Genomic DNA, 26,689 nt, shown 5'->3' with positions numbered 1-26,689 from the left:
AAAAACCCAGGTTCCAAAGGTATGACATCAAGGAAAGGAATACAGTGATTTAATACTGTACCACCCAAGAGATGTTGCCGTATTTCCCTTGAAATTTAAAAAATATTCCAAGGCACTCTTTATGAGTCTGCTGCAGTGCCTTGGGGGGCCCTCGATGCACAATTAGGGACCTGTGGTCTAGACAGTCCTCAGAATAACAGCACTGCCGCTGCTGGGGAGGTGGCTGGAAATGCACAAGCTGAAGTCTTACCCCAGACTCACTGACTCAAGACCACTTTCCCAAGTTCTCCGAGTGACTAAGACAGCACTACAGTTTGAGAAGGCTGGTCTGGCCCTCCCTGCCAGCTCTCACTTCCACCATTCCTGCTCAACTCACTGCTTTCTGACAGTTCACAACTCCAGTAAAACTGCCATGGGCAAAGTCCCAAATTACACCCTCCCCCCTTTTTAATAAAACCAATACATGTCTTCCAGTTCCAATGCTAATGAAGCCCCTTTTGCTGTGTTTGACATTACCGATCTTCCTCTTGTACCTCTATTCTTCCTTGGTTTCTTTTCCTTCCAATACTACCTGCCCCCCCTTCTCCACCAATGAAGTATTGTTTCCCCTAAGGCTTCTGTGATTAGCATTACTTTTGCTGTGTAAAACTCTTCCCTCAGAGGCTGCACTGGATCCTGTGGTTTTAGCTACTATCCATATGCCATCCACCACATTCCAGACGGCTCTCTGGAGTCCTCGACCTCCAAAACCAACTTCTCCTTGTGTGTACAGTACACAGGCAAAGTAAGCTCAACTATGCCAAAACACCTTACTTGCCTGTCTTCCCTGGCCTTCAGGCGGCTCTTCTTCATATACCCTTTCCTTTCCCTTCTCCATGTCCCTTCCCCGACACAATCAATCAAACCAAACATCCTTGCTTTGTCTCCAATCTGTCTGAATCTCTCCATCTTTGTTACCTCTAACTTAAAAAAGAGGTCCTTATCTTTTGCTTGGATTCCTGTAACAACCTCCTAACTCATCTCCTTGCCTCCAGGATGGCCGGGTCCTGCCTGCTCTAAACCTTCCTCTGTGCCCCACCCAAGTTAGCTGTCTAAAATTAAAATCTGGTGTCACTGCCTTCCTCTCAATCCTTCAACGGCTCCAATGCCTCGCAGCAATTTTCAGCTTTTCCAACAAACCACAGTAAGTTGCAGATACAGATCTAAGAAGCTCACCACAAACAAGATACTTTTTGCAAGGCTCAGTTTCATCTTAAATAGTCCTTTCAATTTTCTAGGCCATGGGTAGCTACTTATGTTATTAAGAGAATCTTCTAAATTACTTACCAATTAAAACTACTTAACTTTTTCCACATGATAATGGGGTAAAACTGACACTCAAGGAAGATACACTGGTTACCTGTGGTTTCAAAATACCCTTTGGCACAATGCCACTAGGCCAGGGGTTGGCAAACTATGGTCTGCAAGGCAAATCTGGCCCCTCAGTTTTTGTAAATAAAATTTTACTGGAACACAACCAAGTTCAGTCATTAATGTATCATCTAGGGCTCTTTTCAAGGTACAACAGCAGGGGGGCGCCTGGGTGGCTCAGTCGTTAAGTGTCTGCCTTCGGCTCAGGTCATGATCCCAGTGTCCTGGGATCAAGCCCCAGGTCAGGCTCCCTGCTCAGCGGGAAGCCTGCTTCTCCCTCTCCCTGTTTGTGTTCCCTCTCTCACTGTGTCTCTGCTAAATAAATAAAATCTTAAAAAAAAAAAAGTACAACAGCAGAGCTGAGAGGTGCAACAGAGACCATGTGGCCCACAAAGCCTAAAATACTTACTATCTGGCCCTTTGGGAAAGTCTACAGATCCCTGCATTTGACCATGAGGACTGTTAAGACTAGGACTGTGTTTTACTTATATATATCCCAGCACAGGTCTAGAAAAAGGACTAAAAAATATTTAACTTAAAGAATTAGAATATTGCCAGGAAGATTTCCAAGGCCCCATAAGGGATGCGCCCACGAAGCTGATGTAGAATGCCTCCAAGCCCTAAGGAAGACATACAGGGCCAGAGATGTTCCTTCATCACCGAGTGAACTCTGAAAGGCTGAGATGAGACAGGGAAAATAGTATCCTACTCTATGGAGGTCAAAACATGTTCTGAAGAAATTGACAGGCTCATCAGACCAAGTTCCCAAAGAACTTCCATATAGCACCATATTACTAACACGTGCGTCTGGTGGCATCTAAGAGTTAGGAGCTATTACTCAGAGCAGCTGCTATGAGAACCAGTCTTTCTGGAGTCTGTGCAATTGCATCCCATTTTTCTTCTCCAAATGGTGGGAAGCAGAACACTTAAAACCAAAATATTTTAGTGAAGGGTAAGGAAGTGGGGCACTAGGATGACTGTCCTACCTTGCAATCAATTATTAAAAAAGAAAACCATTTGAAGAAATACTGTATAGAGTGGTCATTGGGGGGGGGAGGGGGAAAAAAAAAAAGAAGGATATACAGAGTGCTTACTCTAGGACCTTGACCAACAAAAGAACCATGAGATGCCCTAATACACCATGGCATGTCCTAATCAATTGGTTAAGTGTCTGCCTTTGGCTCAGGTCATGATCTCACAAGTCCTGGGATTGAGCCCCGCATCGGGCCCCCCACTCAGCAGGGCGTCTGCTTATCCCTCTCCCTCTGCCCCCCCCAACCCATGCGCATGCGCACACGCTCTAATTAATAAAATCTTTAAAAAAATAAAGAATGCATGATGAGGAGTACAGAAAAATAAAGTGAAATCAAGGCCACATAATAGCAGATCTTACATACTCTGCACTAAGGAATTCAGGCTCCATTTTTCAAGCTACTGAATGCCTGAAGTCATGTAAGCAAGCACAGATAATAATCTGAGCTGTCATTTAGGACAGGAATCAGCAAACTCTGGCCTGTGGGCCAAATCTAGCCTACCACCTGTTTTCTAAGTTTCACTGAAGTACAGCCACACTCACTTACACACCGTCTAAGGCTGCTTTCCCATTACAACAGCAGAGCTTGAGTAGTCGCAACAAAGACTACATGGACCACAAAGCCTAAAATACCTATTTAGCCCTTTGGGGGGAAAATCTGCTGATCTCCCACTTTAGGAACAGGACTCTGAGAAGGGAAAAATGAATGTAAAAAATAGATTAGGAAGGACAAGGAATAATGGAGGTGGGGAGATGACATTCGTGGCTACCGGGAAAAACAAGGTAATGCAGGTCTAAATACAGTAGTGAGGACTGCAGGTCAAACACAGCTTGCACCTCGGTGTGGGTGAGAATGGAACCTACACTGGGAAGAACCAGAGCCAGACCAGGAGCACAAATCAACTCAAGGCTTAGTAGTACTGTGACGTGGAGGATGTCAAGACCATGGATTTTAAAATGGGACACAGGATAAAGTTTCAGAGGGAAGATGACAGAGGATTAATTGAGATCAGATATGAAACCTCTAAAATATCACTAAGACCTACAGGAAGCACACCTTCACGGTGCGAGAAGGAAATCCAACTAGACAAACAGCATTAAGGGGCCACAGTTATGTGATGAAACCTGAAGAAAACTGGGTGAGCGCAAGGGGATGAGACAAGCTGGAGATGGCAGCAGGACAGCAGGGCCCATTTACTCTGCAACCACATGCACAGACCCTGTACTGGGCCCTGGGTTTGCTCTCTTCCTCCCAGCAATCCCGTGGTACAGGAATCACCCCAGTTTTACAGATCAGAAACCTGAGCTTGGAAAGGATTCAGGTTAAGTTCTGAGGTCTCACGGCTAATACGTGGCAGGGGTGCAAGTGAAACCCGGGTCTACCTGAATGCTTGGAAGGCCCGCATCATATTACCAGGGAGATTAAGGAATAAATACATGATGAACAAGTAAAAGCAGACGGTATCACCTACTTGTAGAAGCCATGGGGGAAAAGGTGAGAGAATATCAATTTATAAGATTAATACAACCAAGAAAATGTAAACCAGTCGTTTTCACTAGTAACAACTTTTTTCTTTGCCAAGCTTTTCGCTGTTAAGAGGTGTTTAGAATATTCAACAAATGTCCTTTGGGTATCTGATATATCAGACATCGCATTCCTAAGATCCCTTATCGATTAAAAGTATGCTCTATACCAGTTTTCTCAGACCCAAATGTGTCTTAGAAGCTCCATGAAGTTCTAAAAAATTGTCTGGCCTTCCCCCTGGATCAAAATCTCGGATTCAGAAGCTCTACAGAGGGCCCCTGACACTAGTGTGATTCTGATGTGAAGCTTACATGCCTGGAGGACGCTAGGCACACACTGCCTTTTTGAAGACAGGATCGTGGTTAAGTGTCTGAGGTTAATATGAACTTACTATTTGATTGATACTCTTTATGATTTACATTGAAAAAACCAGCTCAAAGAACTGTATACTATATTTGTATACTCTCAAAAGAATGTTCCTTTAAGTGAATGGTTGGTATTTTTCTTGACTATGAATTTGTCTGTGTTGAAATTAAACAACATTCCAATGGTGCATTTCTGAAATTATTTCAGTTAGGAAGGAGAAAGACTCATTTGATAAATTCTTGGCTTCTCCCCAACTTTTTAAAATTAAGAAATTTCTGTCATGCACGGAGCAAGATCAAGTAGGAGACCTGAAAATAAATACAGCACCCTCAAAACATGCATAAATAGAACCCTCCTTCACGTGTCTTAACCAGGGCAAGCTCTGCAATCACACTATCCTGATTTGGGCCCTGGCTCTGTGACTTCCTAGTTGTGTGATCTGAAACAAGTTTAAAAACAACAACCTTTCTGTACCTCAGTTTCCTCAACCAAAAAATGAGGAAAATAAGTACCTACACCTTAATATGGTTGTTGGGAGAATTAAACAAGATAATCTGGGTAGAAAGAGTACTTAAAATTGTGGTTGTACATAAGCATTCAGTAATGTTGGCCATGTAAGTATATAAAAATCTTTTCTAACCCAGCAGTTCTACTTCTGGAAATTTGTCTTATAAAAACTAGATATTTTCAAGGGTATCTAAGGCAGAATTACCTGTCATAGCAAAATACCAGAAAGAACACAAACTTCTACCACAAGGAGCTAGTTAAATAATTTATGGTACAATCTTTTTTTTTTTTTTTTAAAGATTTTATTTATTTATTCATGAGAGACAGAGAGAGAGAGAGAGAGAAGCAGGTTCCCAAGGAGCAGGAGCCCGATGCGGGACTCGATCCCAGGACCCTGGGATCATGACCTGAGCCGAAGGCAGACGCTTAACCATCTGAGCCACCCAGGCGCCCTGGTACAATCTTTTACTTAGCACAATGTTTCTGAGATTCATCCATGTTGTTGCCCCAAAGAGCACAGTTCATTTCATTCTATGGCTGAATAGGATCCCACTGCATCATGTATCACATCTTATCTAGTCACCACATGATGAAATGTTGGGTTGTTTCCTATTTTTGACTATAATGAATAATTACTCAAGTCTTTGTGTGGACAGATTTTTATTTCTTTTGGTAGATACAGAGGAGTGAATACTTAAGATACTTAGGGCCATATGATGAGTCTATATTTAACTTTTTGAGAAATGGCTGACCTGTTTTCCAAAGTGGCTGTACCATTTTACACTCCCACAATGAATGTATCAGTATATGAGGATTCCAGTTGTGCAACATCCTTACCAAAATTTAGTATTGCCAATATTTTAAATTTTAGCCATTTTAGTGTAGGTACAGTGCTATCTCATTGCGCTTTTAATTTTCATATCCCTAACAACCAATAATGCTGAGAATCTTTTCATAGACTCTGGTCATTTATGTATCTTCTTTTGCGAAATATCTGTTCAAATTTTTTGCCTCTTTTAGGTTGTTTCACTTCTTATTTTTGAGTTGTAAGAAATAGTTATACCTTTCTCCCTCTCTTACTTGCCCACTCTGAGGGAAGCCAGCTGCCATATTGTGAAATTCTGTCGTGTTTCCTACCCTATAAAAGGTCAAGGAAAGGAGAAAGTCCTCCATCTAACAGCCAATGAGGAACTATGGCTTTCAGTCCAACAGTCCGCAAGGAACTAGATCCTACCTACCACCAAGGAGGAAAAAAGAGAGACAGACACATTTATGGGAGAATGGAAAACAGAGTGTGGTTTTCTCCACCAGTTCTTTGTTGCTACATAAGTGAGCCATCACTGACCTATCTATCTCCATGACTCTATCATCCAATGAATCACCCTGACCACTGAACTTTGCCTTTAAAAATATTTTCTAATAAAAGAAAACAGAAGTGACAAAAACTTAAGAGCAAATTATAAAGAAATAAATAGCCATAACAGCACAACCCAGAGAGGAAAAAAGGAATATCAAGGCATTAACAGTGGTTACTTCTTTCCTCTTTTATCTCCGTATATGTAGATTATAATATAGGTTTATATCTAAAAAAAATTTATATATTCCAGATACAAGTCTTTCGTCAGATACTTGTTTTGTAAATATTTTGTCCCCAAAGGAGATAAAATATCATCTCTTTTTAAGTGGTGTTTTTCTATAAGCAAAAGGCTTTAATGTTTAGAGTCCAATTTGTTAGTCTTTTTCTTTCATGGTTCATCTTTTTGTTTTGTCCTGAAAAATCGCTGCCCATCTCAAGGTGATCAAGATTTTCTCCTACGTTTTCTTTAAAAATTTTTATGGCTTTAGGTCTTACATTTAAGTCAATGATCCATTCTGAACTTAGTTCTGTGTATGGAGTGCGGTAAGGGTCATGTTTATTTTTCCAGATAGATATCCACGTACTCCAACACCATTTATTAAAACAAAACAAAAAAACTATTCTGCATTGAATTACCTTAGTATCTTTGTAAAAAAAACAACAAAAAATATCAATTGATGTTTTAAATATGGGTCTATTTCTGGACTCTTAATCCTGTCCATCGACCTAGATGTCTACATCTATTTCTTATTTGGCTCATAGATGATTTAGGAATGTGTTGTTAAATTGCCATAGGTGTGGGATTTGCAAGATTTCTATCATTTATTTACAATTTAATTCCACTGTGGTCCAAGAATATACTCTGAATGATTTCAATCCTTTCAAGTTTATCGATAGACGTGTTTTATGGCTAAGCATATGGTCGATTCCAGTGATGTCCCAGGTGTGCTTGCAAAGAATGTGTTTCATTCAGTCATTTTGAGGAGTGTTCAACAGATGTCAATTAGGTCAAGTTGGTTCACAGTGTTCAAGTCTTCTATACCCTTACTGATTTTCTTCTTCTTGGTTATAACAATGACTAGAAGGAAGTATTGAAATCTTCACCTGTAATTTTTAATTTGTCTATTGCTTTTCTATTCTGCCAGTTTTTGCTTCATATATTTCCAAGCGTTGTATTATTTTTATAATCAGAAACATATAAAGTCACAAACAAAGCAGCAACTGTTTTTCCATATATAAGATTTTTACAGTTCAGATATATATGCAATTCCCATATTGAAAAGATAGCAATTGGGGCACCTGGGGGGCTTTTATTTTTTTTTTTAGATTTTCTTTATTTATTTGTGTGAGAGAGCACGCACGAGCGGGAGGAAAGGCAGAGGGAGAAGCAGACTCCCCACTGAGCAGGGAGCCCAACATGGGGTTAGATGCCAGGACCCCGGGATCATGAGCTGAGCCAAAGGCAGGAGCCCCTAAGTGTCAGACTCTTGATTTTGGCCCAGGTCATGATCTTGGGGTCGAGATGGAACCCCATACTGAGCTCCACGCTCAGGACGGAGTCTGCATGAAGATTCTCTCTCCCTCTGCCCCTCCACCCACCCCCACACACTCACATGCGCGTCAGCATGCACTCTCTCCCTCTCAAATTAAAAATAGACAGCAATCACTAAAATTACCAAGTATTTAAGCTATATTAAATTATTAAACTATTGTATAATTCAAAGCAATCACTCTTCTATATAATACCTAGGTAGATATAGTTCTGTAAGAAAAATTCAGTTATGGATTCATGCAGTTTAACTTCACTTGCCCTTCCATTCCTTCTTTTTTATTTCTTATAAGCAGGCTCCACGCCTAGCGCAGAGCTCAATGCACGGCTTGAACTCACCACCCCGAGATCAAGACCTGAGCTGAGATCAAGAGTCAGACGCTTAACGGGTGGAGCCACCCATGCACCCTTATCATTACTTATTTTCATATAAGCTTAATTTTTTTTTGTAAATGACTAAAATGATCTTATCCAGTGTCGACATAAAAAGAGCTACATATTATATGTAGAGCTGACTTCTCAAGGGTTTCATGTTTCCACTGTTAACAATGTTAAGAACAATCAACTTTAGAAAAAAAGTGTGGAACTTACAAGCAATTTCTTAAGGGCAACAAAGGCTTCTTAAAATGCATTTTTCACTATGAGCACAATTATCATGAGTCAAACTCAATAGCACAGACACCAAAGTAATTCTATGAATTGATGATCAACTACAAGATGATGATATATTAAAGGTAAAGGTAAAATTTCAGCCACAAAGCACAGCTGAAAAATAGCTAACCCCAAACACTCCCCATCATTTTAGGGAAGAATTAACTTTTAGGAATTTAAAAGCCTCCTATTAAGTTATAGACTACATGGCAAATAAAAGAAATACTAAGTAATACCAACAAATTATGAAACAATCTAATTTATGTGTACATCAATAAAAACTATAAAATAAGTATAAACTCATTTGTGTGAGATCTAATCCAATTGTTTTATGGGCACTAGCTTATTTATATGCATGACTAGCTTTTAAAATTAATGTCCAAGAGTTTCAATTTTTAAAATGCACCTTAAATAATTAAATTAATAATAAATAAAATATTCATTGCCATCTGACTTCATTTTGCTAAGAGGATATGGGGGTGGTGAAGGGGGGTGAAAGCAGGGTAGGAGTGGGGAAGAGGGGGGCAAGAGAGAAATCCTTTGATCAAGGTATCCTGGTCTGTTATTTCATGACCCATGGTGTAATACAACAATCTGAAATTCAGTGCAAGATGCCCTTTTCAACTGACCATTTCTTTTTTCGCAGTGCCAAGGCTATGTGCCAACTGCTTAATCAACAACAGATTTGTTTTAATTAAAAACAGGGTTCTGCAAATGTTGGGAAAACTGAACTGCTACCTGCAAAAGAATAAAACTGGACCACTTTCTTACACCATACACAAAAATAAACTCAGAATGGATTAAGGATCTAAATGTGACACCTGAAACCATAAAAATCCTAGAGGAGAGCACAGGCAGTAATTTCTCTGACACTGGCCATAGCAACATTTTTCTACATATGTCTCCTGAGGCAAGGGAAACAAAAGCAAAAATAAACAACTGGGACTACATCAAAATAAAAAGCTTCTGCACAGTGAAGGAAACAATCAACAAAACTAAAAGACAACCTACTGAATGGGAGAAGGTATTTGCAAATGACATATCTGATAAAGGGTTAGTATCTAAAATATGTAAAGAATTTACATAACTCAACACCAACCCCCCCCAAATAATCCAATTAAAAAATTGGCAGAAGATGTGAATAGACACTTCTCCAAAGAAGGCATACAAATGGCCAACAGACATGTGAAAAGATGCCCAACATCATTCATCAACGGGGAAATGCAAATCAAAACTAAAATGAGATATAACATCATACCTGTCAGAATGGCTAAAATCAAAAACACAAGAAACAGCAAGTGTTGACAAGGATGCGCAGGAAAAGGAATCCTCGTGCACTTTTGGTGGGAATGCAAGCTGGTGCAGCCACTATGGAAAACAGTATGGAGGTTCCTCAAAAAACTAAAAACAGAATTACCATATGATCCAGTAATTCCACTACTGGGTATTTACCCAAAGAATACCAAAGAAATTAATTCAAAAAGAGAAATGCAACCCTGGGGCGCCTGTGTGGCTCAGTTGGTTAAGTGTCTGCCTTAGGCTCAGGTCATGACCCCAGGGTCCTGGGATCCAGCCCTACATCAGGCTCCCTGCTCAGCGGGGAGCCTGTTTCTCCCCTCTCCCTCTGTGATCTCTCTCACTCTTGCTGTCTCTCAAATAAATAAATACATTAAAAAAAAAGATACATGCACCCCTATGTTTACTGCAACATTATTTACAATAGCCAAATTATGGAAGCAGCCCAAGTATCCATGGAGAGATAATGGATAAAAAAAAATGTGGTATATATGTGTATGTGTGTGTGTGTATATATATATATATACACACACACACATACACATATATACAATAGAATATTCCTCAGCCATAAAAAGAATGAAATCTTGTCATTTGAAGGACATGGATGGAGCCAGAGAATGATGCTCAGTGATGTAAGTCAGTCAGAGAAGACAAATACCATATAATTTCATTCGTACGTGGAATTTAAGAAACAAAACAAACAAACAAACAGAGACAAATCCAAAAACTGTAGCTATAGAGAACAAACTGGTGGTCACCAGAGGGGGGTGAGTGGGGAGATGGGTGAAACAGATGAAGGGAATTTAAGAGTACATTTATCAGAAATAGATGAAGGGAATTTAAGGGTACATTTATCAGCAATTTAGAGAACTGATGAATCACTATATTGTACACCTGAAACTAACAGAACACTGTATGTTAACTATACTGGAATTAAAATTAAAATGAAGCAAACAAACAAACAAAAATAAGGTTCTGATATCCTACTAAAAACAGGTCAAGAATTCTGAATCTAAAACTGAACTTTAACTTGTGATACTAATGTTAACCAACACAATGCACAGAGAACAAAGGTCTAGAGTTAAGGGCAGCCAAGCCAAATCCTAACAATTGGATAAGGCGGTGCTGAAAGCTAAAAGTATAATCACTTTTTAAAAAAAAAGCTTCTTAGGGCGCCTGGGTGGCTCAGCTGGTTAAGCGACTGCCTTCGGCTCAGGTCATGATCCTGGAGTCTCGGGATCGAGTCCCACGTCGGGCTCCCTGCTCAGCAGGGAGTCTGCCTCTCTCTCTGACCCTCCCCCCTCTCATGCTATCTCATTCTCTCTCTCAAATAAATAAATAAAATCTTTAAAAAAAAAAAAAAAAAGCTTCTTACAGGGGTGCCTAGCTGGCTCAGTTGGTGTAGCATGCAACTCTTGATCTCAGGGTCGTGGGTCTGAGCCCCAAGTTGGGTACAGAGATTACTTAAAAATAAAATCTTAAGGGGCACCTGGGTGGCTCAGTCGGTTAAGCATCTGCCTTCTGCTCAGGTCATGATCCCAGGGATCTGGGATGGAGCCCGGTGTCCGGTTCCCTGCTTGGTGGGGAGTATGCTTCTCCTTTTCCCTCTGCCCCTTCTCCCGCTCACGCGCTCTCTCTCTTGCTCACTCTCTCTCAAATAAATAAATAAAAATCTTAAAAAAAAAAAAGTTAAAAAAAATTTTTAAATAAATAAAAAGTTTCTTACAATAATCAATTATTCATTATTTCTCCTACTAATTAGGTCAACATGATTCCCATTTCATAGATGAAAAGACTGAGAGAGATGCTGAGTGACATGCTCAGTGCTCAGAGAGCCAGAGGACAAGAATCCAGAGCAGAGCAGGGCTAGCACAGCTATTCCCATTCCTGGCTTCTGTCAACAATCACCTCTTTTCCCCACTGTCCTCCCTTTCCCTAGACAATTCTAAGACAAAGAAAAGAAACACCTGCAAGAATCTTTAGAGTAAGTATACATTAGAGAAATACCATTATTTTAAATGCTTCAGATCTAACAATTATAGGAACTATTTTTAATATAAATAAAACCAACCAATATGAATTCTAGTTTCATTTTTGTAAGAGTACCCCTACTCCTGGGCCCCTGGTGCACTGTTACTAAGGTGTTTTGCTTTTGTTTTTGTTTTTGAGAGCGAGCACGCACATGCAAGCGGAGGAGCAAAGGGAGAGGGAGAGAAAGAATCACAAGGAGACTCCCTACTGAGCGAGGAGCTGGACCTGGGGCTTGATTTCACAACCCTGAGATTATGACCTGAGCCGAAATCAACAGTGGGGATGCTTAACCAACTGAGCCACCCAGGTGACCTAAGGTTTTTATTTTTAAAAAATTTAAATTAATCTTACTGAAATGCCACAAGTAAAAAACCAAAAGAGAAGCAAAACACAAACAAACATATGCAACGGGAGCAGGGAATAAGACAGCATAAAGAGAAGAGAAAAAAGAGAATCATAATCCAGTGTTAATCATTAGTGATAAAGGTTCTCAGTCTTTCGTGGCAGAACTGCACGCCTAGAATTCTAGAGCAAGGTTTAACCCAGCAAGATGTGCTTGGAGAGGTACTAAGGTCATGGTTTCCACCTTGGTTAACTTTGCTTTGTTTTATATCCAGATTCTATGAGGCAAACATCTTTCAGAAGTCCATACATACATACCACTAGTTTTAAGTTAAAATGTATATCCCTTTATCAGGGTCTCTATAACTTAAACTGACTACTACCATGGGGGGAAAAATCCAAAGCATAGTTATATAGACATGGGGGAAGAAGAGCAACTGAATAAAGAAAGAAACCTCACTCTACCATAACAAGATATTAAATGCTTAAAAATGTTTTTTGTTTTATTCTTTAGAACTTTTCTTGTAACGTGTTCTTAATGTAGGGTCTATGGATGGGCCTTTTTATAAGCAAAACATTATGTGTATGTTCTTTATTAGGGTGAGAAGGTACACAGCCTCCATTAGATTCCCAAAGGGGTCCAGAAACAAAGTTATGAAGCACTAACTTATATCATTCCTTGAAAAAAAACTTCTAAGCTCTTGGTAAGGGATGCTATTTTATTATCATACATGACTTTTAGCCCAATTTTTCTTTACTCAAAAAATTTGATACAACGTACTCTGGGTAACACGCACCCAAAACTACAACCATTCTTCTGCACATAAATTATCTGCAGTAAATATGAAATCTTAGGCTACTTTCCTTACCAACCCAAAAACCATTCTCAGAGAATGAAAACATCTTAAGTTCCAAACTTCAGCAAAATTAGGAAGTGCAACTCTTTTTAAGCATACAAATGTTTGAGTGCATTTCAAGATCAAATTCAAATAACCATTATACTGTCCAGTTACTATCATCTGCACTACCAGTGCCCTCTTTGAACAGTTAAATCAACTGTTTCCCCCAAGCTGATTAAATGCCTGAATGTGGTTAATAGTCAAAGGTTTTCTGGTTATAAAGAAGTATTTCTCATCTTGTTTAACCCACGCCCTCTTTTGTTAAATATCACTCTTAAACCTCCTTTAATGTTATTTGAAATTCTGAATATAGTTCTAAAACCAAAATAAAACTGTGGTATGTTAGAAGTTTAAAATTTTGTTCTTGAAAATTTTTACTTTGTACATGAATCATGTGTATCAATGTTGAACTCTGTCAGCTTATTAGCCACAAGCTTCTCTCTTCTAGGTCATGCACAAGAGGATACAAGAGGTCACTTTCAACATCATGTCTATTATGTTGCTTTGTTGTGAAGTGACTCCTGTTCCTTGGGGAGTCTCATGCCACTGGTGGGGGCGAGGGAGGGAAGACACGCAGGCCCTTCCCCTTGAGATTCATGGACGTACAGGGTTCTACCACAATCTGTAACCTGATCAACTGACTTTGGGCCTAGACAATGGCATGAGACTTCATTCCACCTTCACAGCAGACCTTTCTCCCCGTAACTGCAGTTAAAAATAGTTTAGGCCATATTGGCCTGGGTTATTTTTATCTGGAAAATAGGGACTAGAAACAGCACAGTTAAGCACAGAAAGGAGAGTTCACCACAATAGGACAAAAAGCCTCACAGCCTTTCAAAAAGTGTAGTTTTAGAAATTAGATGGAAATAAGGGGAAGCAGGGTGAGGTACCGGGCAGGACAGTTGAGTCCCATTCATTAAGTATTAATATATGAATAATAAAAACCATGAACAACAACGAAAGGTGCTTTGTGTAAGACAGAATAGTATAAAACAGTCCCCCTGCCCTATATAACTTTCTGGAGAAGATGCCTCAGGAATAAAAGGTATACAAAGTTTTTGAGAAAAAAGAATGGTGGAGGTACAGAGTTCAAGGCGATATTTAGGAATGGGAGTTAAGCTCAATCTTAAAAAATGTGTAAGATTTAAATTGCTGGAGCAGGGGTGTGGGAGTCATAAACCAGTCAAAGAACTCGCAGATGTGTTGGGGGGGAGAACGGCAGCAAGAGGAAGAAAACAGTCCAGCAGAAATAGTGGTTGTTTTTCCCCAAGTGGAGTAGCAAATAACAGATAGATGGTGTGGGCCTAAGCAGTTGGCTCAGCATTAGGTGCATGAGAATCAAATTGTACCCTTATAAATAAAACTCAGGAAGGTTTTTGAGTAAGATTTTTATAAATGTTGGTAAATTTATACACGATGGATAGAAGTGGTACAGAGAAGAGTGAATTAAGGAAAAAATAGTAAGACTGTGAAACAATTCAGGTATAAAGTGATCAAAATCTCAATCGGAGTAGTGCAGTGGAAATTCCAATGTAATATTTACTGGATGCCTGGTGCAAGGAGCATCATGCAACATGGATAAGACGGGTCCCATCCTCAAGTGCCTCACACTCAGTAGAGGAAACCCACCAATGTAGAAAGTGTTCTATCAATGGTAAGTGTCACAGCAACAGACAGGATAGAAGTGTAATTCTGCTTAGAGACACTAGGGCAAGAATCAACTTAGAGAAACCTCCTTACCACCTTTCCACACAGAAAGCACCAGGGAGGGGCGCCTGGGTGGCTCAGTCGTTAAGCGTCTGCCTTCCGCTCAGGTCATGATCCCAGGGTCCTGGGATCGAGCCCCGCATCGGGCTCCCTGCTCAGCGGGAAGCCTGCTTCTCCCTCTCCCACTCCCCCTGCTTGTGTTCCTGTTCTCGCTGTCTCTCTCTGTCATATAAATAAATAAAATCTTTAAAAAAAAAAAAAGAAAGAAAGAAAGCACCAGGGAAATGCACTGAGGCAGAAAGCAAATACAGGTTCAAGAAACCTGCAAGAAGGCTCCAGTGCCTGGAGGAGAAAGTATATGATGAGAAGTGGAAAAAAAAATTTTTTTTTTTCTGTATAGCATATGAAGACTTCGGGGGAAACAAATATTTTCAAGCAGGACAATGATACGATCTGTGTTTTGGAAATGTAACACCAGGACAGAATGGACTGGAAAGGAAAGAGACAAAAAGAAAAAGGCTTTTGTAATAACCTAGACAGAGAAGATGGGTTTCAACAGGAAAGTGTAAATGGGAACAGGAACAAGACACAGATAGGAAATAATTTTTAAATGAGTACAATTTCGGGGCGCCTGGGTGGCTCAGTTGGTTAGGCGACTGCCTTCGGCTCGGGTCATGATCCTGGAGTCCCGGGATCGAGTCCCACATCGGGCTCCCTGCTCAGCAGGGAGTCTGCTTCTCCCTCTGACCCTCCCCCCTCATGTGCTCTCTCTCTCTCATTCTCTCTCTTTCAAATAAATAAATAAAATCTTAAAAAAAAAAAGGTATTTAAAAATAAATAAATAAAAATAAATGAGTACAATTTCCATATTGATAAAAGAAGGTGTGTTCTTCTAAAACATTGTGCTCTTTTCAGACTTGGAGACTTTCAATGGACTTCCTCCACTGGAAACCGACTGAGGTGCTGGAAGTCTCAGTCTAAGTAACTGCCTCCAGGAGACCTTTCCTGGCTTGCAGACCAACTTCGGCCCCCTCTGACGTGCTCCCGTGGGATCCTGTCCGTCTCAGCAACACCCGCCACGCATGGGAATGCAGGCTCAAGGTTGTCTCCCGCTCCAGAATGGCAGAGAGCATCACCTTGGCTTGGGCGCTGACATGACCAGTTCCCAGCACTGGTCCTGGCGTACGCTGCGCACTCGGTGAACACTTGTCAAAAAAAGTAAATGCAGTCCACAGATAGAGTCAATTTTAAACCTGTTCCATCCTCTCCCCACCAGAGAGCCCCTTCAATCCTCATCCCCCCTACCCCCCGCAGGAAACCTGGAGGGAACTTCAGTCTTGATCATGCTGAGTTTGCAGTACTTCCAGAACATGCAGGTGGAGCTATCCATTAGTCCTCTACAGAGGCCAGGGTGAGGCACAGATCGAGGAGCTCCGACAAACCCTAATAGCTAAAGTCATGGCTCTTCCTCTCCTCATCCTCCTGCTGTTACTATTACAGTTACAGCTAATATTAAATGAGCACTAACTGATCATCTGCTGAGCATTTCTCATGCGTTATCCCATCTATCTTCAAACAAACCTTATTGAATTAGGTGTTATTAACTCCTCTTAATACCAATGAGGAAGCTGATGCTTTAATTGTTAGAAAATTTGCCTAAAATCAGAGCGCAATCAAGTAGCTAAACAAGGGTCTGAACACAGGCAAACTAACTTAAGAACCTGTGCTTCCCAAGCCCGTCATGGTATCAGCCAGAGAGAAAAAGTGTTGACTAGAACAAAGAGAGAAGACAAAGCACAGACCATTAAGAACAATAACATTTAAGGGGCAGACACTGCAAAGGAAGAAACAACTCAAGAAATGGCATTCACACCCCTTTGTAATTCCTTCCCCTTGAATGTGGAATCAATCTAGTGACTTGCTGCTAACAAAAGAATACAGTACAGATGATGGATGTCTCTTCTGTGGTTGGATTGCAAAGGCCTGGGCTTTCGGTTGGCTTGAGATTCTTTCCCCTTCCCTCTTTGCTCCTCCCCCCACCACTTGCACGCTCTCTCTCTCAAATAAATAAAATTGTTTTTATTAGATTTTATTTACTTGAGAGAGTGAGAGCAGGGGTTGGGAGGGGAGGGCAGAGGGAGAGGGAGAAGCAGGCTCCCCTCTGAGCAGGGAGCCCAACACAGGGCTCAATCCCAGGACTCTGGGCCAGGTACCTCTCAAATAAATAAAATCTTAAAAAAAAAAAAAATAGTAATTTTTAAGGGGCACCTCGGTGGCTCAATCAGTTAAGCATCTGACTGTTGATCTCAGCTCAGGTCTTGATCTCAGGGTCATGAGTTCAAGCTCCATGTTGGGTTCCATGCTGGGCATGGAGCCTACTTTAAAAAAAAAAAAAAAGTAATTTTTAAGACATCTATTTCAGAGAAATAGTGCTAAGAAGTCAGTGGAAGACATAACAGAAGGTAACAAATGCCTGGAGCTAAAATGAAGGATACTTCTATGACAAAACGATAGACTCAGAACTTCTGGTTACCATTTATAGACGAGAGCTGAGTACCAACACTGAGAAAAAAATTCAGATGCATGGTCAATCTCTGAAGACTCCAAAACCCTGATTAGACCTTTTCAGTTAGTTGGCTAGATTTGATGTTTCCTATCTAAGTTTTATTATACAAAATTCAGCCTTAAATAGAAGTTGTTTGAATTAAGTTGAGGATATAGATTCCTGGATTCTATAGTTCATGTTTGACTTTTCAGGTTTAAATTTATTTTTATTTATTTTTAAGATTTTATTTATTTATTTGACAGAGATAGAGCGCACACACAAACAGGGGAGCAAGAGAGGGAGAAGCAGGCTCCCCACTGAGCAGGGAGACCAATGCAGGGTTGGATCCCGGGACCCTGGGACAGTAACCTGAGCCGAAGGCAGACGCTCCACCAACTGAGCCACCCAGGTGCCCTCAGGTTTAAATTTTTTTAAGATTATTTATTTTTTGTCAGAGAGAGAGAGACACACACAGAGTAAGCACAAGCAGGGGGAATGGCAGGCAGAGGGAGAAGCAGGCTCCCAGCTGAGCAAGGAGCCCAATGTGGGACTCGATCCCAGGACCCCGGGATCATGACCTGAACCGAAGGCAGACGCTTAACGACTGAGCCACCCAGGTGTCCCTCAGGTTTAAATTTTTAAAAACCATTTCATACACAATAACCTAATGTTTATCCATACTTCTGTCTGGAGTCAAGAGCGAGGCTTCCTATCCTTCAAAGTCCTGGATACAATATTCTAATTTTAACACTATTAGTTGCCATTTGAAAGTTAGTACTTTTATTTCTAATTCCAGTATCAGGCTCCAAAGCAAGGGGATGAGAATTCATATTTCTCTGGCATTTTTTCAGACCACTGAATATGGAGCCTAAGCTATCCTAAACTTATCCCCACTTTTCATACTACTATATAGGAAGCTATCATATCGTCCTATGTACATGTCAAAGAGATTATTTTTTTAATTTTTAAATTTTATTATTTTTATTATTATTACTATTATTTTTAAAGTAGCTCCAGGCTCAACATGAAGCCCAATGCTGGACTTGAACTCACAATCCTGAGATCAAAATCTGAGCTGAGATCAAGCGTCAGAGGCTTAACTGACTGAACCGCCCAGGTGCCCCTCAATGGGATTATTTTTGGTATTTTATATTCCTTCTACCTCTTCTCAATTTTCTACAGTAGTTTTATTTTCAACAGCATATTTAAATGAAGGTATCTTATTTCTGACCTTATTTCGACATCTAAATCTGTTTGTCTCTCACATGGAACTATTCAATTTTCTCCAATGTTTCCCTCAAATTTCAGAATCTGTGTAATTCTTTTTACAGGATTTGTATCTATAAGCCATCTTAAGTGAGCAATTCATGCAAGACAGCATAGCCACACTTGCTGGCAGCACCAGAAATGCTGTAGTAATTCTTGCAGGCAGCCCCCGTGGCAGGGCTGATGAGAGCACGGTGTGCAAAGAAGCCCCAAAGCCTCTGGAGAAGAAAGGATGTGCTGTAAGGCCAACCCAGTAGCAGCAAGCACAGCCAACCAAGGAATGTGCAAAGGAAGAGCAGAGAACCTTTTCCTGTAGCTTTGGCTGCAAAATAAGTGTCAACCACCTGCTATAAATGGAAACTGAAAAAGTGGGACAAGAGAAGAAAGGCAGAAAAGTTAGGGCAAGACAAAATAATCATTATTTCTTTCTGACTGCCCAAGCCAAAAACCTTGGAGTCCTTCTTGACTCTTTCCTGTCTTTCAGACCTCACATCAAATCCATCAGCAAATCTCACTGACTCTACTTTTAAAATATGCCCAGAATGCAACTCATTTTCACCATGTCTGCAGTTACTCTCCATCACCTAGGATAAAACCCACAGTTCTTGCCATGGCTTACAAGGCAAAATCTGACCAGATGTGATCTTACTTCCTAACCCACCACTTCATGGGCCACATCTCTTACCATGCTCCCTTCCTCACTCTCCTGTAACCACAGCCGCCTCCTTTCTTGCTGTTTTCCAAACCCATCTAGCACATTCCATGTCAGGGCCATTGTATTTGCTATGTAGTATCTTCACTTGGGGTGTTCATCTTGCATGTATCCACATAACCCAGGTCCTCACTTCATTCAAGTGTCTACTTAAATATCATCTGAGTAATCGCTTCTCGGCCTTTTGGCTAAGATCAAGTGTAATATCATCTGAGTACTTTATCGATCCTAAGACAGTAACCACTGTTCACTCTTTTTTTTTTTGCCTTAATATTTGCCACCTAACATGTTATATATTTACTTATACATTTATTTAGTGACTGTCTCTCCCCACTTCTCGCCTACCTCAAACAGAATTTAAGCCCCATGAGAACGAGGGCTCTTCGGTGTTGTCGTTGTTCAGGCATTCCTAGTTCCTAGAAGAGGCAAGTCCCCACTTCATATTTGGTGAATGAACAAATGAAGGAAAAGATTATCAAAACAGGACTCAGAGAATAAACAAGGGGAACCAAGAGTACATACACTTTGCTTTGGCAAAGAAATGGGGTTTGGGACATTGAATAAGGAAAATGAGGATTCCAAACTCATGAAAATTTTATAGTGGCCTCAATGAGCAAATAGAGGCTACAGATACTATCAGAGCTCTTTGGAAACATAACTGTGAGTTGGTTCAGGGAAAATGTGATAATGAAGTACAAAACATTCCAATAAAGGTGGCAGAACAGTTCAGCATTTGGACTAGGAAATACAAGTGTGAAAACAACTATTTTAAGGGAAGGCTTTGGTTAACCATCTGTCAGTTTTCTGTTTGTTTGTTGTTTTATTTTTTTTAGAACAGAAAGGTTTTAGCTGGAATAACAAAGACAAGCTATGAATATGCTTCATAAATGATATGAATGCCATCCCATAGTTACAGACAGTATTTTAAGTGCAGAAACAAGTGGGAAAGGAGGTAGAATGCAAACACAACACAAAAAGGTAGGCATAGTAGTAAACTGCATCAGTGAAAACCAGCTAAGCATCTGGTCAAATGAAAGAAAGACTGAAACATTTGGTGTCACTTTAAAGGCCTAAAGCAAAAAATTAAATAAAAACGAAGCCGATAACATCTATCCAAAGGCATACCAGAAAGGCACGGGCTTCAAAAAACATCGGGGAAGATGAACAAAGATAGATCTGCAGCCTGACAGTGGGGAAAAAAAGGGAAAGGAAAAGAGAGAATGAATGTGTAAATCAGAAATGCAGAAGGCCTGCTTCAGGAAAATGGCTTTAATGTTGGAGGAAAGAAAAGAAGGTGAATAAAGAACATCTAGGGAAATTAGGGAGGAATTAACTAAAGAAGGAAAATTTATTTATTTTTAATAAATAAATCTTTTTTTTTTTTTAAAGATTTTTTAAATTTATTTGTCAGAGAGAGAGAGCACACGCGCACAAGCAGGGGGAGCAGCCACTCCCCACGGAGCAGGGAGCCCGATGTGGGACTCAGTCCCAGGACCCTGGGATCACACCCTGAGCCAAAGGCAGGCACTTAACCCACTGAGCCAGCCAGGCGTCCCTAAAGGAGGAAAATTTAAACTAGAATGTCAGATAAGCCAAAGTGTACAATGATAGGAGTAAAAGGGAGAAGAAAAAGGAGTATGTTCAAGCAATTCTCAAAAATGGCAAAAAAATATACCAAAATTAGTTAAGTAGGAATACGTCCTTTTACAGGAGATGCAGCATTAAGTTGCATCAGTTTTGTCAGTAAGGAACTCTTATGACCTTGAACAAATCACTTAACCTCTCTGGGACTTATTTTCTCTGTTTAAAAAGAAATATATGTGTTGGGGAGGGGAGTGGTCAGGTCAAAAATGGGTGATCATTCTCAGTCTCTTTTCCCTCTAGCTTGTAAGGGGGAAAAGACAGGAAAAGCACTAACTCTTACAGAAGGATTCAGAAAAATAGGAAAATTTTAAGATAAGTAGAGTAATAGTTTGGGCACCTGGGTGGCTCAGTCATTAAGTGTCTGCCTTCGGCTCAGGTTATGATCTCAGGGTCCTGGGATCGAGCCCCACATTGGGCTCCCGGCTCAGTAGGGAGCCTGCTTCTCCCTCTCCCGCTCCTGCTCCCCCTGCTTGTGTTCCCTCTCTTGCTGTCTCTCTGTCAAATAAATAAATAAAACCTTAAGAAAAAAAAAAGTAGAGTAATAGTTAACAACAGTTTCACACTGGGCTTTACAATTTAGAAAGTGCTTTTACACACATAATTATATGTACTCCTCACAGCAAGCCTACGAGGCAGAAAAGGCGACTATGATTTAACACCACTGTACAAATGGAGTCACTGAAGCTCAGAAATATTAAGCAATTGGCTCAAGGACACAGCAGCCATGGCAGATCCAGGATCCCAGCCAGATGGGACAGCAGCAGAGTCCACCATCCTTCTATGTTCAGATGCCGTCCTCCCACATGACTAAGGTCTTGTGGGGTATTTTTGCGGCTTACTAGGTAACAGATGAGTGAAGAGTTATAAACATCCAAAACACACAAACCCTTTTAATTTAAAATAAAATTCTTTAATAGTTAAAGGAATTACCTTGTATGTGAACTACATGTAAACTAATCCACTATACAAAATGTTTTCCTACAAAGTTGAACTTGGTTCAGTCACAACCTATGAAGACTGCTTTTTCAGTCCACACATATCTCTTTTAAACTGTAAAGCACTATGAGAAACTGCAATGTTTTCGACCTTTTCACATATGGAATAACGGACTTTGATCTTTAAGACTGATAGAGCTATTTTTTTTTTTAAAGATTTTATTTATTTGACAGAGAGAGACACAGCGAGAGAGGGAACACAAGCAGGGGGAGTGGGAGAGGGAGAAGCAGGCTCCCCTCAGAGCAGGGAGCCCGATGTGGGACTCGATCCCAGGACCCTGTGATCATGACCCGAGCCGAAGGCAGTCACTCAACCGACTGAGCCACCCAGGCGCCCTGACAGAGCTACTAAAACATTAAACAAGCTGCTCCCCTTTGTACATGGTGGATGCTGAGATACAGAGAAAGTGGCAGAAGTGGACTGAGAAGGAAGTTTTGTTTGTAACATCTAAAAGGACAGTCACCACATCTCTTCAGTAGTGATAATAAAGCCAACAGGATTTTCCTCATCCTATTCTTTGCTCTGAAAGCCATCATGAGCCAGAGCTGACTAACAGTGACACTAACTAAAAATCTTAGGAATATAATCTGCTTCTTATTAGTCTCAACCCATTTTATCACTCCTCTTCTTTATGTTCATTTTAACTGAACAGAGTTAAATTTTGGATGAATTCCAAAAATATGCATATGATTCTGGTATTTCTATTCTAACAGGCAAATCGTTTCCTTCAGAGTAGCTGAGAAGCTCCAACTGAATAGTTCAGCATTTTCCCATGATCCCCGCTCATCTGCATTCCTTTTCTTCTCTCCCCAAGTAAAGCCACCTATGATTTCTTAGGGCCCACACGACACCACTGTTCACAAATCATGATTTCTTCCCACTGAACACCACTGCTGGCTGAAGGAAGGGTGTGAGAAAGGAAAAAGGATCAAAGGTCAGTTTAAGGGCAAAAGGGGAAAATCCTGAAAAAGGGACCAGAGAAAGTGGAAACTGAAGCTCAGTTCCATCAGTGTCGGCGTGCATTACTTCATCCTTCCCCTGCAGTTCCTCTTTTAAAAGAGCTGGACAAACAGTGGGCCAGATAAGCATGTCGGAAGTAGAAACTTGGGGGAAATCAAAGCCTAACACTGAATGAGCCACAGCCAATTATACATCATCTGATTATCAGGCCCTCATACACACAAAGACCACTCAGAATAGATAATATAAATAAAAAAGGACATTTGAATCTTGGTCAGAAAACTTCAATTTAAGTCCTGGAATGCTGCATGATTTCCCAGAAGTGCATGATTTCCTGAGGCTCACCTTTCTAAACTATGAACAGGAAAAATATATCAACAATCTACCTATTTTACAGTATTGCTGTGAAAATCTAAGTGAGAAAAACACTACACATTTGTGGCAAGTAACTTTTTAAATTACTATAGCGTTGTAAAGAATAACAAAATTCTTAACTGAAGACCCTCTCTTCAATCCCATATAGTATAGTACCTATATTCTGCCTCTCGTAAAAGTTATAGAGAAATGAACATGATTCAAATGGGTAATTATAAAGTGGCTTTTCAGATACTGAAATAAACACTGTGTAGTCATCTACTAAAAAGTTTACAGAGGCCAACCATCAAGTACAGTTATTCACATACAAGCCTAATGCTATGGCCCTCAATAAAATGTATCAAATTTTAGTCCCAGCAGTATGCTAAGTAATCTACAGCTCATCTAATATCCTACCTATATGCAGTATAGTAGAAAAAGCCTGGGGCTTGGTATCTCAGTGACCTAAATTTGAATCCCATCGAGGTTAGCATACGTGGTAGTCCTTAGCCAAGTCTGACCTGATATTTCCTTAAACGTAAATTAGGAGTACTACTACCTACACTTCATAGGATTAAGATTATTGTGATCATGTCTGTATCGGGCCTACTCTGGTGCCTACCCCACACTGTGGTTGCTCAATAAATGGTCGCTAATAATCTGACTGCTTTCCCATTCCCCCAAAGCAAGATCTTTGGTTTTTTAAGGAATACTAAAATTAAATGGTTAAACACAATTAACAAAAACTCTCTCAACCAAATACAATGAAAGGGATTCCCTAAAATCATTCACAGATTCTCAAACTGTGCGCTGAAAATGAATGTAAGCATAAGATCAATCTAAAGAATTTAAAATCTGTCCTTTCCGGAGTGCCTGGGTGGCTCAGTCAGTTAAGCATCCGACTCCTGGTTCCGGCTCAGGTCATGATCTCAGGGTCATGGGATCAAGCCCTTCCTCAGGCTCCGCACTTAGCAGGGAGTCTGCTTGAGATTCTCTCCCCCTCTCGCTCTCTTTGCCCCTCCCCACCTGGTGCGTGCCAAACTCTTTCTCTCTCTCAAATAAGCAAATAAATCTCTTAAAAAAAAAACCCTAAATAAAATATGTGCGCTAAAGTGATTTACAACCTCGACTACTGTTCCCTTCAGCCACTGGGATGCCTGATGAAGAGGTCGCTATTTTCTAACAACCTCCCCTTGAGAAGCAACTGCTCTAAGAGCTAGGCTGACTACTGTCCCCTCCCTGAGGACAGACGAAAACAGGGGGGACAGGAGAAGACTTAACTTGGAAAGCTAAATTAACTAAGGAAAGCATATCAAGGAAGATTTAGGACATTAACTTCTTCATGACTTCGCTTTAAGTTTATACCTCAACTAATGACTGGTCAGTCTGCATAGAGCTATGTTGATATTCCCTCAGGCTAGTTCCCTTCCTGCTCTGGAGTTCATGACTATATTAAGATTCGATTCATGACAAAGCTTTTTTTTTTTTTTTTAATATATAAGTGAAATTCTTATTGAAGACTGAGACTGAGGTCTAATCAGGCTCCCTTTTTTTCTTCTAGCTTAATATTACGCGACTTCATTTTTTTGAAACTACATGATATTATGACACGTGCCTTCATCCAGTAATGAGACGGCAATATATAAATTAGACTTCATGTTGTATTTTTCCCCACAAAATTGTCATACTCAGAACTTTCCTCATTGCCTTTGCTCAGCCTTCAGGCAGCCTGAGAGTCACCCGTGATGATTGCCAAAATAGATGCCCTGACAACACACAAAAGAACTAGTGGGAAGAGTCAGTGTATGTGCACACACACACGTGATGATCTCCTAAGACAAGCTCTTAAAACTCAAAATATCAGACAGAGATTGATGGTGGAGGAGGGTGGAGCAGGGCGGCCTAGGGAGGAGCTGGATACAAAGAAAAGATTAAGACCAGGGAAGCAAAATGAAAAAGAACTGCGAGAGAGTATTAAGGAGGGAAGAGTCTCCGGTTTACCATGCAGAGGAGGGAAGAGGGATTAGACTAGGTACGAGCGGAACAATCTGTGGGGTGGGGGGGGGGGGGAACTACAACAGTAAAGAGAAAACAAAGAGATTCCACCAAATTGAGACTTTAGAATGAGCCCTCCCTCCTGCTCCAATTCCGTGGGGTTTTTTTTTTTTTTTTTTTTTTTTTTTTTTTGCAGGAAGCTACAACACAGTCCTGTTTCAACAGAAGGATTATATTAACAAAGCAAATAAAGGAAACCTATGCTAAAAATGTAACGTACCTACACTGCAAGATCTAAAAACGGAAATACTTCTTTCCCCGTTTTGGGCGGGGGGGGGGGGGGTTTAAAAACAGTAGGGACAGGGAGGGGGATAGGAGCGATAGGAGAAGGCGGGGAGCAGCCAAGCTCTTCCTGAATACGAGGAGTCTTCTGACTAGGTACTGATTTTAAATTTACCTTTTCGTGGTCAGGCTGGCAGATTCTTAAACCAAACACAGCATTCCACTCTGGGAACCAGAATCCGATGAGTGGCTCCAACACCACAGAGAGAATTTAGGGGTATATGCAAACACAAGACAGATGCAGAACCAGCACTTGCTTGGGGTACTACTCTAATACCCCCCAATCGGGAGCCTAAAGCTCCAATAAGGTTTGAACTGACAGTGCACTGGAAAAGGAAAAATAGCAGAAAATAGCAAAGTGAAAGGAAGGGCCTAAGTTCAGCCACAAAACCATGCAATAAGACGTTTGTAAACGGGCAGTAGGTGGGAAATAGTGGGCACAGAGAAAGAGGCTACCTAGATAAACACCTATGTACGCACTAGAGCCGTTTTCCTTACGGGGTGCTACACAAGAAGGAAATCACTTTTATACGGCGGAAAAACCATGCTCCTCGCCCTAAGCGGCTCCTGTCGCCGCGCAGGGGGCGGCCCGCCCAGTAAGTGATGTCCAGCGCGACCCCCTAGCACTCACTTACTTTCGTCCGGCCATTGATTTTGTAGTTGCCCAGCTTCCCGTTACAGTGGCGGATCAGGTCGTCCATGCTGCTCATGAGCAGCCCGATGGTTTCGCAGCCGGGCTCCTTGCCCTCGATCCAGGTGATCTTATCGCCTCGGATGTCCTTGGACGAGTCGCTCTTCTGGCTGACCAGCTGGCCGTCCGTGAACTTGCCGGTGTCGTGCAGGGCGCGCACCTCGTCGCCGATCTGCTGCCCGGTCTCCTTGCCCAGGAAGTCGTCCACCACACAGATGCCGTGCTTGTTCATGCACGGCACGATGTACTCCAGCGCCAGCTTCAGCGCCGGCAGCGGCTTCGTCTGCCCGTTGGGCCGCAGGCCGCCGCCGTGGCTCAGCCCCTCGCCCGGCGTGTTGCTCGGCGGGTACAGGTTCGTCTTCTCCGGGTCCTCCTCCTTCGCGGGCTCCGCCTCGGCCGCCGCCGCCTGGCCCTGGCCGCCGGCAGCCGCGCGAGGCGGGGACGCGGCCGCCGCGGGGTCGGCCGCGGGCTTGGCCTTTGCCTTGGCCGCGTCCCCGGCAGCCCGCGG

General features: G+C 41.3%; 1 protein-coding gene and 1 pseudogene across 1 annotated transcript in view; one reads left to right on the top strand and one right to left on the bottom strand.

The window, feature by feature from the left end:
* EGLN1 (egl-9 family hypoxia inducible factor 1) overlaps positions 1-26,683 on the bottom strand; it is a gene marked incomplete at its 5' end in the record, with an annotated part of 59,096 nt that extends 32,413 nt beyond the window's left edge. Inside the window, one exon of the mRNA XM_021696149.2 lies at positions 26,126-26,683. Within this exon, the coding sequence (XP_021551824.2) occupies positions 26,126-26,683 (558 nt within the window). The remainder of the gene's footprint in view (positions 1-26,125) is intronic.
* LOC123325257 lies at positions 19,368-19,485 on the top strand (annotated as a pseudogene).
* Positions 26,684-26,689: the final 6 nt, after the last annotated feature.

This window comes from Neomonachus schauinslandi, chromosome 6, assembly GCF_002201575.2.
Source record: "Neomonachus schauinslandi chromosome 6, ASM220157v2, whole genome shotgun sequence".
In the NCBI taxonomy this organism is placed as follows: Eukaryota; Metazoa; Chordata; class Mammalia; order Carnivora; family Phocidae; genus Neomonachus; species Neomonachus schauinslandi.
Note: the sequence above shows the minus strand (reverse complement) of the source record. Positions and strands in the feature narration are given on the sequence as shown.